The 14,991-nt window shown below is 44.1% G+C and overlaps 1 protein-coding gene across 1 annotated transcript in view; it reads right to left on the bottom strand.

Annotated features, from left to right (window-relative positions):
- The window catches only part of LOC120057198 (unconventional myosin-XVIIIa-like), a 110,307-nt gene that overhangs the window by 8,501 nt on the left and 86,815 nt on the right, over window positions 1-14,991 (bottom strand). Inside the window, exons 31-39 of the mRNA XM_039005682.1 lie at window positions 14,552-14,656; window positions 13,366-13,512; window positions 12,994-13,107; window positions 8,816-8,932; window positions 6,113-6,196; window positions 5,105-5,242; window positions 4,055-4,240; window positions 3,758-3,900; window positions 3,180-3,224 (exon numbers count right to left, since the gene is read on the bottom strand). Coding sequence (XP_038861610.1) covers window positions 3,180-3,224; window positions 3,758-3,900; window positions 4,055-4,240; window positions 5,105-5,242; window positions 6,113-6,196; window positions 8,816-8,932; window positions 12,994-13,107; window positions 13,366-13,512; window positions 14,552-14,656 — 1,079 coding nt within the window. The remainder of the gene's footprint in view (window positions 1-3,179; window positions 3,225-3,757; window positions 3,901-4,054; window positions 4,241-5,104; window positions 5,243-6,112; window positions 6,197-8,815; window positions 8,933-12,993; window positions 13,108-13,365; window positions 13,513-14,551; window positions 14,657-14,991) is intronic.

Raw genomic sequence — 14,991 nt, 5'->3', positions numbered from 1 at the left:
CATCCATAAATCTGAATGCGTGCTTTCTCTTCCCCTGTTAAATGTATAATCGCTTATGATGGGGGCGGTCGAGCGAAACGAGTCATGGTGCCTCCGAGCAGAGCGGAATGCAAATGAATGGAGCTCATGAAGGCGTAATTAACTCTGTGGCCATAGCGAGGCTTTTAGGATGTCTGTGGCGAGTGGCTGAGCGTGGCCTGTTGATGTAGATTGTTATTGGGGCTGAGCCGATGAGATGGCCCTCTAGCCCTGGCCTTGACAATAACAAGCAGTAAACAGATACTGGAGGGAACCCGAGGAGAAATTATATTAGATCACGCTTGGGAAAGGTCAGCGGGAGCATTTCCATCCTGATTCATCTGTTCCTCAATCCTGCAGAGGTGAAGCTTCTCTGACACTGTATTATGCATCTGTTGTTTGATGGACAGGGGGGACGGACAGGGGAGTAGGAGAGGTGAGGGGAGAGGGGAAGGGGGCCACCCACAGGGGCTAAAGTCAGGTAATGGACAAACGTGTCTGGGAACAACTAAGCCTAGCAGTGTTCATGCGTTTCTAGTACCAGAATGAACTATACATGAACATTGACAGAAAAGAGAAACAATTTGGATCATAACCAATAACATTCAGTCTCTGCATCAATCCAAACAACAATTTGGATCATAACCAATAACATTCAGTCTCTGCATCAATCCAAACAACAATTTGGATCATAACCAATAACATTCAGTCTGTTGTCTGTTGTGACGTGACATCAATCAAAATAGCACTATTTTGTGACGAGTGATAAACACCAAAAGCAAAGGACGGGTTTCCTTTCTTCTTTGACCAGCTTATCTGGCAAGGCTGTGGGACAGGATGCAAAGTGCTTATCACGAGCCAACATTGTGCATCTTATTCAAAGAGGTCTCTGATGATGGCTTTCTTTAATGGTATAGACCGCTGGGCTGCATCGCCCTGCTCACATTTACATGCCTGCCATTAAAGCCTCCCACTGCAGAGAGCAATACAACGGTATATCACACATTCAATCAAGTCTCCATGAACAAAGTGTTTGTGTTGCCTCCCCTCTCTGCATGTGCAGAACCACAGTTCCATTTACCTGCATAGAGACAGAGACGTGCTCTCAGAATGGATGGAGGCATACAGTACACAGCGGCAGGAAGTAGGGGTGCTGAGGATGCTGAAGCACCCCCTGATAAATCACTAAAAATTGTGGCCGTCTGTGGACATGGACATTTGCTACCTTATTAGACTCAATCATTTAGGGTCTCTCTCATTTTCAATGTATCAAACACAGCTTTCTGGGAAAGATAGTTTACGGACTGTCTCCCACATGCAAGGCAAAACTATTCTCTTTTTCCCACAGACCGAAACACACAAACACCTGCACTGGAGCAGCTGTGGGACAGAGGTGCCTTGTAATCGAGTGCTTTGCAAATCGTGTCACACACAATTTATGTCCTTGGCCTCACACCACTGGCTAAGCAGCGCTGAGGCTCCAGGGCGCAAACAAGCACAGAGAATTTAGAGCCCGACATTAATCGCTTATGACAATCGGCCTCCACTGGTTGTTTATCTCTGTCCCACATACCTACAGTACATCCTCATGAAGCTCCATATGGATGGGTCCTGTCTACAGTATTCTACACTTGCATCCTCTTGGTCCCAGCATTTCCTATCATGGTCAAACTGTTCACTGATTACGGCAGAGACAGGTCCATTAAATCCATGTTATTTGAGCAGTGTTTTGCAGTACACTGTGTACACACAGTCAGACTCACATACTCCACAGTCTTCAAAGACCTGTACTGTTCAGAATATGTTTTGTGTGATCTTCTTACGACCATGAAAGGGTACATTGGATAAAGAACTACATGAAAATGAAGAGTGCACTGGAAAGGTGACACCTTTCCTTCCCTCTTAATGTTTCAAAGTACATCTCAGAAACCAGGAAAGAGATGTCCAAAGGTTTCATACCGATTCATTATTCGTTATCCCCTTCACACGCACACAAAAACCATTCCTACCATTGTCACCTTTTATTGGTCCAATTACTCAAATCCAGATCAAAAATAAGTCCTAATCCTGCTGAACATTCCCTTCACAATTCGATGGCAAATCAATTCTTCCATTAATGTTTAGCTCGCTGCTATTACATACAGATCAAAAGGGAGAACAAATTTGCTCCTAAGTAACCATGGTGATTCACTTTCTTTTCTCTTGAGCACAGCTAAGTGAGGAACCCACAAGCTTGATGCTGATGTACAGACAGACACCGTGCACTGTGCTGATTCACATGAGATGCCTGTCTGATGGCAAATGAATGAATAACAATGAGAGAAATTGACTCACAGGGCAGCGAAGTGTTCTCTCTTGGAACAAGCAATTAGAGGTTAATACTGACACAAATAAAACATGCTGCGAAAATGAACTGCAGACACTAACTACAAATCACATACAAAGCACCCTCTTCCATTCAAAATTGTGACGCACGTTTGCATTCTTCCATCAAGACATGACGAGCTACACTGGAATTGGAATGTTAACTTTAATTATGGGGCTTTAGAATAAATGATTTTATGTCTAAGTCCAAAGTGATTAAGACAGCACGGTGACTTGAGTAGAGCAAGCTAGGCGCTGCGAAACGAGCAGATCAACCACACTCTACAGAGAGCAAACCTACCTTCCATCACAGAGAGATGTAAAAACAAGTAAACAAAGACTCAACCTTTTGTGATTAATAGGTTATACTGTATAGAAATCTATCAATGCTCTTGAACACAATGAAATGAGTTAGTGGGTCCTCAAAAGCATGAATGTAGAATGGCATGTCACATAACAGAGAGTGAAGGTCCATGGTTGTTGCCTAAAATGGGACAATGGTTCATGATATTTAATGGGAGAGTGATGCAGTATCTACAGGTATTCCATGACCGTGTTTTATTTTTTGAAATGATATAGAATTTTTCCACAGCGGTGAGCATGTCTCAAACAGTAGGTTTGCAGAGATGCTAATCTTAAAGTAGTTTGAACTAAGTTCCTTCTGCTCAAAATGTCATCATAAACAGCAGAAGTGCAATGTCTCCCTAATACAGCATCATTCTCTTGTGGGACGATGATTTTAAAACCTTGAAACCAAACAATAATGGGAAAAGAAAGGATGCATTGTCTGTTCTTACGTTTTGTTCTTTCGTTTCTGATACTTTGTCACCATGTCTTGTAAACTGGGCGATGAGTGGGAGAGGAAACAAAAGAGAAAGAGAAAAAGAGAGGAACAGAAAAGGAGAAATACAGTTAACAGTTTGAGACCAACCCAACCGGGGATGTAGTGTGCCTCAGTATAGATAGAGCTTCATTGTGTGTGAAAAGAAGACAAGGCGGCTCAAAATAATTGCTGCAGAAAATCTGATGAACATCTCTCCATACTGCACGGTTTTGGGCAGTGATTCAGAATACCAGCTCACTCATCCTCTCTCTGACCTCATTGTTTAAAAGGGAGTCTAAACTCACTCTCAGAGGCCCTGTATGGCAACAGTGTTTACTTCAGTGGGCCTCAGAGGTAGTGTAACCCTGAACATGCCAATAAAAGAGACCTCAGCAGGCAGCTAAACAAGAGGACAAACCAACAAAGAATCAGGAACAGGGGATTAAAGCAGGACAGACATTAAATAATGGGCAGATGTTTCTGACAACTTTATTACAACTTCATTACAAAGAGAATCTGTCCTCCGGCTGAAGAAGAGAGGGGGGCACCTACTTGTTTACGAGGTCATCATCGCCGTCACTGTCGACCATCTCATCCTCTATGGCAGCCTGCAAGTCTCCAATCCTCTTGAAGGCCAGCTTGAGGTCTGCCTGCAGACTCTGATTGGCTGCCTCCAGACTCTCTATGTCCATTTCCTGATGGATCATGATGCAGAGTAAGTGACTGTCACCCCAAACCCCTGTAAACCAAGACATCCCCACCCTAAATGAGGATATTACCCCTGTACGACCTAACAAGGAGAGTCCAGTCCATACTTTAATACTCTGCTGACGGGGCCCTCTTCCTTACCAGCTCGTGCTTCTTGCGGCTGGCCTCGGCCTCCTTCTTGGACAGCTCAGCCATCTCCTCTTTGATGTCCCTCATCTGTCTCTGTATGCGTTTGTTCTGCTCCTTCTCCCTGTTCTCTCCATTACCGCGGTGGTCTCTCTCCTCCGTCATCTTCTCCAGGTTCTCCTTCAGACGACCTGTCAGGCTCTGGGGACGAGGAGATGGAACTGGGTCAGAACCGCATAGAACACAGCTGAGACATCCAGCATAGGTGCCTGAGCAGTGAGCACATTTCACTTTGAGGTTTGTGGTGTGGTTAATGTAGTTGGAGAAGGGTCAAATTGAGGTCACTAAGAATTTCCAATTGAGCTCAGGTGTGCAGAAATCACAGCTGGCCAGAGAAAGATAGTATGGCTGTCGTAAAATATATTTCCCTCACAGCATTTGTTCAATGACCCAAAATGTAGCCTCACAGCTTGCCCTCTACCTCCCACATACAAGCCCATCTCTCTTGCTCTCACACACTCCCTCCCTCCCACTCTCTCCCCCTCCCTCCCTCCCTCCCTCCTTCTTTCTCCCCCTTCATCCCTCCCTCTCTCCCACTCACTCACTCACTCCTTCACTCCCTCCCTCCCTCTTTCTCCCCCTCCCTCTTTCTCTCCCCTCTCTCCCACTCCCTCCCTCCCACTCACTCACTCACTCACTCCTTCCTTCACTCTCTCCCTCTTCCCCCCCTCCCTCCCTCTCTCCCTCTCACTCCCTCCTTCACTCCCTCCCTCCTTCCCCTCCCTCCCACTCCCTCCCTCCCTCTCCCCCTCCCCCCTCTCCCCCTGCCTCCTTCTCCCCCTCTCCCTCCCTCCCTCCCACTCTCTCCCCCTCTATCCCTCCCTCTCCCCCTCCCTCACTCCCTCCCTCTCCCCCTCCCTCCTTCTCCCCCTCTCCCTCAACCTTCCCACTCTCTCCCCCTCCATCCCTCCCTCTCCCCCTCCATCCCTCCCTCCTTCCTTCTTCCCCTCCGTCTCCCCCTCCCTCCCTCTTTCTCCCCCTCCCTCCCTCCCTCCCTCGTCTCACCTCCAGGCGTTTGATCTGGGTCCTCTCGTACTCCAGCTTGGTCTCGAGCTCACGGATCTTGGCCTCCTGCCTGCTGACCAGGGACTTCTCCACCATGGACTGCTCCTGGAACTCCAGCTGGCTCTGCAGGGACTGCAACTGGAGGGGGGCAACACACACACAGTGACATACTGAAGTACTGATTACACCACACTGAACACCTCCACTCTGCCCTATGCAACCCTCCCTCTACTTCTTCTATAATCAATACTAGGTCTGCATTCAACAGATATGTGTTTATGCCCAAAATAAATACATTCACCTCTTCCCTTCATCTGCATTGTGAATAGCATCCCCCCTGGCTGAAATGTTGGGAATCTAGCCACATTTTTGTTGCCTCTAATGCTAGTATTATCTGATGTGAATAGCCAATAAGCCGAGGATAGGATAACCCCAGTAGCCTCTACAGACCTAAATAACAATCACAGATCCCATTGCACAGCTTTGTGGAGGGGAAGAAGATCAATGCTTTGCAAACTTGTTTCGTCTTAAGACTTTTCTCATATCTGATAAGAGGATGAAAGACATACACTAACTAAAAGTACCCAAAATGCACCAGGGCTCCTAATGAGGAGCTTTGCATCTGAGAGAAGGAGGATTTAGAGCTGGCCTTTCATGTCATTAAGAACACAGTGTTCCTCTCATTGTGGATCTGTTAATCACTGCAGGGCTACAGGATTTAGATAGATACAATAGATAGATAGATAGCCATCTATCGCTGCCTTTGGTGGCAGCTCTTAAAACTACCTTACAGCAAGCAGAGTGAGCGGTAAGATCAGGCTGTAAACAGACAGACAGAGCTCTGATCCTCTCCAGGTGAAGGTAACGGTGTAGGTGTAGGACAACCTGTATGATTGTGCTGAGGGCATGATGTCCTCTGAGTGGCTGGTGAAGGTGTGAGTAGATGGGGATGGGTGGGGGGCAGGCAGGCAGGGGGATTGGCAGGCAGCCATGGCAGTGTGTAGTTACCTTGTCCTGGATCTCCTGCTTCTCCTTCATGGCTTCCTCCAGCTGGGCCTGCAGGTCACTGATCTGGGCCAGGTCTCTGGCAGACTGTCACATCACAAACACACAGAGATAATTACAGTTTTTGAAGAGTTTACTTCCAAAACACTATATCCACCAATTTTTTACATTTGTGTTTTTTCGTCAGCAATTATTGGTTATGGGTACCTTCAGGTGTGTGTAAAGTATTACTGTTATCACATTTTGAATTCCTACATTTTAGATGTTTTATTTATTTTTTGCAAAATACTATATATACACACACACACACAAACACACACACACATCGTTTAGCTCAAATGGAATGTTCCTATTTTTTACCATTTTATTTGTCATTTAGCAGACACTCTTATCCAGAGCGACTTACAGGAGCTTAATTGCTCAAGGGCACAAACAGATTTTTCACCTACTCGGCTTGGGGATTTGCCCAACGCTCTTAATCGCTTGGCTACCTGCTGCTCATATCCTGTATATTTGACTGTGATATGTGGTTGTTTCACCTAGCCATCTTAAGACGAATGCCCTTACTGTAAGTCACTCTGAATAACAGCAAAAATGTCCAATGTAAATGTTTTACATACAGATTTCATATTAATGTATTGAGTTAATTTTTTATTAAATATTGATGTCACGTATAATTTGTACATTTCTTTAAAAAATTGTTATTTGTTACATTTGACTATGTAAAACCTAGCTGCACTACTTGTTTCTCTGAAAGTGAGGCGGATATGTAGTATTTTGAAAAAAAAAACATGATTATTTTTCTCTCTGAAAAGATAACCATCAATAGATTTTAAACAAATTGTCAGCGATTGGGTGCAGAGATGTAGCGGAGTCAGGCGCAGGACACAGGTTTTGAGCAACACAACGGAGTTTACTCAAAAAAGTCAAGCAAAATTCCAAATAGGAACATACATACACACTAGCACATACAACAACCACTAAAGACACCAACAATCACGGACAGAACAGAAATGTATGCCAGAGGGTTAAATAAGGAACATGATATGGGAATTGAAACCAGGTGTGTGTAATACAGACAAAACAAAACTGAAACATGGATCGGTGGTGACTAGAAAGCTGGTGACGTCGACCGCCGAACACCACCCGAACAGGGAAAAGGGCTGACTTCGGCGGAAGTCGTGACACAAATACATGTCTGTCATTGAACAACCCAATGCCATGATTAGATAGTGAAAAACACGCTAATCTCGTTCATAATTTCCTTAAACAATAAAAGCTATTACCAACATTTCTGAAAATGGATATACTGTATAGCGTTTTGGAATGAAACTCTGGATAGTCTTATGTGGGATGCTTCCATTTAACATAGGTATTTTAACTTAGGAGGTGGATTAATATCCAACAGTCAAGTATTCAGGACAATATATTATAATTCATGTAACCTCCTGTGTAACAGATTGCACATCTCTGAATGCAAAATTTGGTTTGTTTATCTCTAGCGTCTCAAATGTTCCGCCTACACATAGGAAAATACATTAACAGATTTTGAAAGCATACGGATACTGGTTCCCAGTGCAGGTCTACAGACCAGAAGCTGTGTAGCTGAGAGGAATGTACAGTATGTGTCATAGTTATAGTGCAGGTCTACAGACCAGAAGCTGTGTAGCTGAGAGGAATGTACAGTATGTGTCATAGTTATAGTGCAGGTCTACAGACCAGAAGCTGTGTAGCTGAGAGGAATGTACAGTATGTGTCATAGTTATAGTGCAGGTCTACAGACCAGAAGCTGTGTAGCTGAGAGGAATGTACAGTATGTGTCATAGTTATAGTGCAGGTCTACAGACCAGAAGCTGTGTAGCTGAGAGGAATGTACAGTATGTGTCATAGTTATAGTGCAGGTCTACAGACCAGAAGCTGTGTAGCTGAGAGGAATGTACAGTATGTGTCATAGTTATAGTGCAGGTCTACAGACCAGAAGCTGTGTAGCTGAGAGGAATGTACAGTATGTGTCATAGTTATAGTGCAGGTCTACAGACCAGAAGCTGTGTAGCTGAGAGGAATGTACAGTATGTGTCATAGTTATAGTGCAGGTCTACAGACCAGAAGCTGTGTAGCTGAGAGGAGTGTACAGTATGTGTCATAGTTATAGTGCAGGTCTACAGACCAGAAGCTGTGTAGCTGAGAGGAATGTACAGTATGTGTCATAGTTATAGTGCAGGTCTACAGACCAGAAGCTGTGTAGCTGAGAGGAATGTACAGTATGTGTCATAGTTATAGTGCAGGTCTACAGACCAGAAGCTGTGTAGCTGAGAGGAATGTACAGTATGTGTCATAGTTATAGTGCAGGTCTACAGACCAGAAGCTGTGTAGCTGAGAGGAATGTACAGTATGTGTCATAGTTATAGTGCAGGTCTACAGACCAGAAGCTGTGTAGCTGAGAGGAATGTACAGTATGTGTCATAGTTATAGTGCAGGTCTACAGACCAGAAGCTGTGTAGCTGAGAGGAATGTACAGTATGTGTCATAGTTATAGTGCAGGTCTACAGACCAGAAGCTGTGTAGCTGAGAGGAATGTACAGTATGTGTCATAGTTATAGTGCAGGTCTACAGACCAGAAGCTGTGTAGCTGAGAGGAATGTACAGTATGTGTCATAGTTATAGTGCAGGTCTACAGACCAGAAGCTGTTCAGGGGCAGGGTTTACCTGGGAGACGGCAGCCTTGTGTTTCTTCATCAGCTCGTTCATGTCCTCCTGGTCCTCCTCCATACGAGACTGTAGGTCGTTCTTCTCCCTTTGCAGACGGGACACCTGCTCCTCAAGCTGAGGGAGAGGAAGAGGGGAAGAAAGAGAAAGACAAACTTTAACAGCTGAGCTGTTTTAAAACCAGAGCCAGTGAAAGTAATCAATTGTCAACAGCTGGCCAGTCATCTAATGGATATCTACCAGGCCTGATCCTGGTGGTGGATTAGTGTGGTTTACTATAATCACACCTGATTGGGTCATTTAGGCCTGCAGACAGACCTTTGTGGCCAATACACCATGTAATAGCTTGGAACTAGTGTCCTAAGGCAGATCATCAGATCTACTCTGGAGGGAAAGACACCCAGCCTCTTAGTATGCCAACCCAAACTGGAGACATTTAAAATACCTTTCATAACCATAAACACAGCAATTAGCAGCTCTACAGGGTCACTCTCTGTCCTCTCTCTGTCCCCAGAGGACCACAAGTGTCACTCTCTTCCCGCAATTTCCTCTAAAACACAGAAAGCACTCTCATGGGAAGTGATTATGGAACGCATTAATGAGGACATAAAAAATATCAACAATGCTAATTAATCCATTAGCACAATCGAGAAATGGGCCATTTACAGAAAAAACAAAAATGTCAATGATGATGGGGGGATTTGTGCAAATTCGTGGCAGTGTTTTAACACACACTAAAATAGTCTACCCTATGTGAAAGGGAGAGTAAAAGAAACGACAGGCTCTCCTACTGTTTGGTTTTGTTGTGTCGTAAAAAATGTGGTAAAGCGCTGCAATTACACAAATACGGAATGATTTCCTTAACAAAAAGATGTGTCGATTGTGTATCACAACAATAAACAGGGTCATTAAGCATGCAATCTCATTAGAATATACCAATCTGCATTTCTGTTCAATTAAATTAAAATTGCATGGACAGAAATTGTTCATGTCACATCTACACGGAGTATAAAAAACATTAAGAACACCGGCTGTTTCCATGACATAGACTGACCAGGTGAATTCAGGTGAAAGCTATGATCCCTTATTAATGTCACTTGTTAAATCCACTTCAATCAGTGTAGATCAGTTATTCCCAAACTGGGGTACAGGGGTACGCGCAATGCCGTCGGGGGTACGCCAAATAAAAATGTGATTTACCTTTTTTATTTAAACAGTACATTTATATTTCCAACCAATTTGGGTGAGGTTTTTTTCTCCCCTGAGTAGACTAATTTCACTGCCAAAAATAAAATGAAACCATCTAGTGTTCAGCGAAATAACAACACAATGTCAAATACAGGTAGCCTAGTCAAGTAATTAACATCCAATCATATTTAACGTCCCTCTCCCGCGGGAAACCTTCACTCGTGCGCAGACATTTAGAAACGAAAAATGACATTTAGAAAAATAAGCCACGGGAGGTTTTTGAGCGAGAATAAAGATGACTTCGAGTAGTAAGACATGTATAAAAGCAACAGATAGCATTAATAAGAAGGGGATAGAAGCGTCTTATATGGTGAGCTACCGAGTGGCTAGGACAGGCAAGACCCATACTATTGTGGAGGACTTAATTCTTCCTGCTGCCGTGAATATGGCTGGGACAATGCTGGGGGAAAGATCCAAAAAACAATACAGACAATGCCTTCATCAAACAACACTGTTTCACGACGCATCAGAGACATGGCAGGAGGTGTTTTGAAACAATTACTGCTTCGCATACAAGCCAGGGAATTATTGGCATTACAGCTGGATGAGTCAACAGACGTGGCGGGCCTGGCACAGTTCCTGGTATATGTCCGTTACATTTATGCAAACCACTGGAAACCAGGACAACATGAGAGGATATTTTTAAAGTACTGGACAGCTTTGTGACATCAAATGGACTTTGGTGGTCAAGATGTGTTGGTATCTGTACTGATGCCGCAAAAGCCATGACAGGGAGACATAGTGGAGTGGTAGCTCGTGCAAGCAGTTGCACCCGATGCCTCTTGGGTAAATTTCAGCATCCACCGAGACGCTCTTGCTGCCAAGGGAATGCCTGACAGCTTGAAAGACGTTTTGGACACCATAGTGAAAATGATTAACTTTGTTAAAGCAAGGCCCCTGAACTCTCGTGTATTTTCTCCGCTATGCAATGATATGGGCAGCGACCATGTAACGCTTTTACAACATACAGAGGTGCGCTGGTTATCAAGGGGCAAAGTATTGACACGTTTTTCTTAATTGAGAGACGAGCTTAAAGTTTTCTTTACTGACCATAATTTTCACTTGTCTGACCGCTTGCATGATGACGAGTTTCTCACACGACTGGCCTATCTGGGTGATGTTTCTTCTCTCTTGAATGATCTGAATCTAGGATTACAGGGACTCTCCGCAACTATATTCAATGTGTTGGACAAAATGGAGGCTATGATTAAGAAGTTGGAGCTCTTTTCTGTCAACATTAACAAGGACAACACACAGGTCTTTCCATTATTGTATGATTTTTTTGTGTGCAAATGAACTCAAGGTTAAGGACAATATAGCAAAGCACCTGAGTGAGCTGGGTGCGCAATTACACAGGCACTTTCCCAAAAAACGGATGACACAAACAACTGGATTCGTTATCCCTTTCATACCCCGCCTCCAGTCCATTTATCGATATCTGAACAAGAAAGCCTCATCGAAAGTGCAACAAGCGGTTCTGTGAAAATTTTAATTAAATCAGAAGCCACTGCCAGATTTCTGGATAGGGCTGCCCTCAGAGTTTCCTGCATTGGCAAATCGTACTGTTAAGACACTGATTCCCTTTGCAACCACATACCTATGTGAGAATGGATTCTCGGCCCTCACTAGCATGAAAACTAAATACAGGCACAGACTGTGTGTGGAAAATGATTTAAGACTCTCTCCATTACAACCCAACATTGCAGAGTTATGTGCATCCTTTCAAGCACGCCCTTCTCATTGACCTGTGGTGAGTTATTCATCATTTTTGATGAACAAATAAGGTTTTATATGTAAGATGGCTAAATAAAGAACAAAATGATTGATTATTATTATATTATAATTTGTCCTGGTCCTGTAACAGCTCTTTGTCACTTCCCACGAGCCGGGTTGTGATAAAAACTGACACTCATTCTTATGTTTAATAAATGTATCGTATAGTGTGTGTGTGGCAGGCTTACAATGATGGCATAAAACAACATTTGAGAGTGCGCTGACCCTGGTGCTAGAGGGGGTACGCAGCTGGAGGTTGAATGTTTGAAGGGGTACGGGACTATAAAAAGTTTGGGAACCACTGGTATAGATGAAGGGGAGGAGACAGGTTAAAGAAGGATGTTAAAGCCTCGAGACAACTGAGACACACACAAAAGTACAGACACATGCATACGTACACATTGTGATATTGAACATGTTGTGTTGTGGATATGTGGTTGTGTAGGGATGTTATATGATGTACTGTTATCTTTAGCTCATTCAGTACAACATAGTTCACTGTTTTATCTGTTGTTGTATATGCAATGTGGACGCTTTGGTGTGTTTGGACCCCAGGAAGAGCAGCTGCTGCCTTGGCAGGAACTAATGGGGATCCATAATAAATACAAATACATGGATTGTGTATGTGTGCCATTCAGAGGGTCAATGGGCAAGATAAAAGTGCCTTTGAACGGGTTATAGCAGTAGGTGCCAGGCAAACCGGTTTGTATCAAACTGCAACGCTGCTGTGTTTTTCATGCTCAACAGTTTTCCATGTGTATCAAGAATGGTCCACCACCCAAAGGACATCCTGACAACTTGACACAACTGTGGGAAGAATTGGAGTCAACATGGGCCAGCATCCCTATGGAACACTTTTGACACCTTGTAGAGTCCATGCCCCGACTAATTGAGGCTGTCCTGAGGGCAAAATGGGGGGTGCAACTCAATATTAGGAAGGTGTTCCTAATGTTTGGCATACTCAGTGCATGTTTTACCTAGATAAATGGCTATCATGACTGATTTAACTGGGCTGTAAGCCCTTTTAAAAGGAAATTGAAATACAGCACACTGATGTGGACGTACTCCGTACTCTGTGTGCAGTTCACACTAGGCAGCTAAAATGGTAGGGAATCCTCTCATATTGAGACGGGACAGCTGAGGGAGCTCTCACTCACCGACATCTTGACTTTGACCACATCCTCCATCTGGATGTGCAGGTCCTCGATCTCTATCTCCATGCCCTTACGAGACTTCACCGCCGCAGCACACGTGAACTCTGACTCCTCCAGCTGTGAATGGATATATAACAGGAGGAGGAAGAGGAGGTGGAGGAAGAGAGGGGGAGAGAGGATTAGAAGGTCAAGGTCAGGGAAAATAAGAAATCTTCAGAAATCACAAAATGTAACACCCTGTCCTTGATCGGAAGAGCAAGTACAATACATTTTGACAGGACTATTTGTAGTAGAAGAGCTGAGAATGTCACTGAAGCACCTGATTGACCTGATGTTAATTAGACGGGCCATGTAGTGTAATGTAGGGTGGTGTACCTGGTTTTTGAGCTGGGCGGTCTCGCGCTTGCTGGGGGCGTTGTTCTTCATGTGGTCCAGCATAATCTGGGCGTCAGCCAGCAGCACTTTGGTGCGTTTCAGGTCCTTCCTCAGCCTCTTCTCTGTCTCCACGTCCCTGCAGCCCACCTAGAAGTGAAAACGCAAACAGTCTCTGGGTCATTCCACCAATTCGGTAGAACTGACTTCGATTTTACAGGCTGACTACACCGCTCGCGTCGCGTGCGTTGCAAAATACATTTTGAAATCTATATTACTCAATTATTGCACCCACACCACTCTCGCGCGCCAACAAGCGTCTGCATTGCCAAGGGCTAAATAGAATTCAGTTCTATTTGTGACGCAGATCGCGCTACAAGTCCTGCCTCTCCCATCTCCTCATTGGTTTATAGAAGCAGATACCCACGCGCCATCTCCTCATTGGTTATACCCACGTGGGTGACTGAAAGACGAACGAGGTCGGTGGCGGTAATGCACCTAATTTATGAAAGCTGCCAATCGCAATATAAAGTCAAGAGAAGAAAAAGCCTGGAAGGAGGAGAGATGACTAGAAACGATTCGGTTGACCATTTTATGTGTGGATTAATTGGCGGAGTAGAGGACCTTGTGCATTTCAGGTAAAATAACAACTCAATGTTTATATCCCAGGACAAATTAGCTAGCAACAGCAAGCTAGCTAAATAGGACAAATTAGCTAGCAAGTGCAAGCTAGCTAGCTAGCTAAATTGCCATACATGTTTAATGCTTTTCGACCTGTCCCCAAATTAATATAATTGGTTCAGAGTTTATTTTGATATTTTAACCTGCGTGTCGTGATCGCGTTTGGTGTGGGGGGACAAAATACATTTATGCATGATGGTGCACGTGCGCAGCTGGTTTGAGTTCCGTGATAGTCCTTGGCAACGCAGACGCTCGTTGGCGCGTGCAAGCAGTGTGGGTGCAATAATTGAATAATATAGATTTCAAAATTTATTTTGCAAAGCTCGCGCACGCGAGGCAAGCAGTGTAGACAGCCAGTCAGAGTGATTTAAAAATATTTATTTTTATTTATTTAACTAGGAAAGTCAGTTAAGAACAAATTCTTATTTACAATGACGGGGTGATGAGCACCCAGATGTGCTCACACGCATGCACACACACACACATCAGTAACAGTGTGATGGAGTACCTGGTCCTGGGCAGACAGCAATTTGGTCTCCAGCTCTCTCCTCTCACGCAGGACTTTCTGCTTGTCATCATACTCCTCCTCCAGCTGTACCTCCATCTGCTTCAGCTGTAGAATGGACAGACAGACAGAGACAGAGACAGACAGGAGGAAGATCAGTAGACTCAGTAGACTTTGTCTCTGTGGATGGTTTGTCCTCTGACAAATCAACTGTAAATTTCGGTGTTCCTCAAGGCTCCGTTTTAGGACCGCTATTGTTTTCACTATATATTTTACCTCTTGGGGATGTCATTCGGAAACATAATGTTAACTTTCACTGCTATGCGGACAACACACAACTGTACATTTCGATGAAACATGGTAAAGCCCTCCCTGGAAGTCTGTGTTTCAGACATAAAAAAAGTGTATGGCGGCAAATTTTCTACATTTAAACTCAAAACAGA

Source organism: Salvelinus namaycush, chromosome 12 (genome assembly GCF_016432855.1).
Source record: "Salvelinus namaycush isolate Seneca chromosome 12, SaNama_1.0, whole genome shotgun sequence".
Classification (NCBI taxonomy): domain Eukaryota; kingdom Metazoa; phylum Chordata; class Actinopteri; order Salmoniformes; family Salmonidae; genus Salvelinus; species Salvelinus namaycush.
This window is presented reverse-complemented; position numbering and strand designations above follow the sequence as displayed.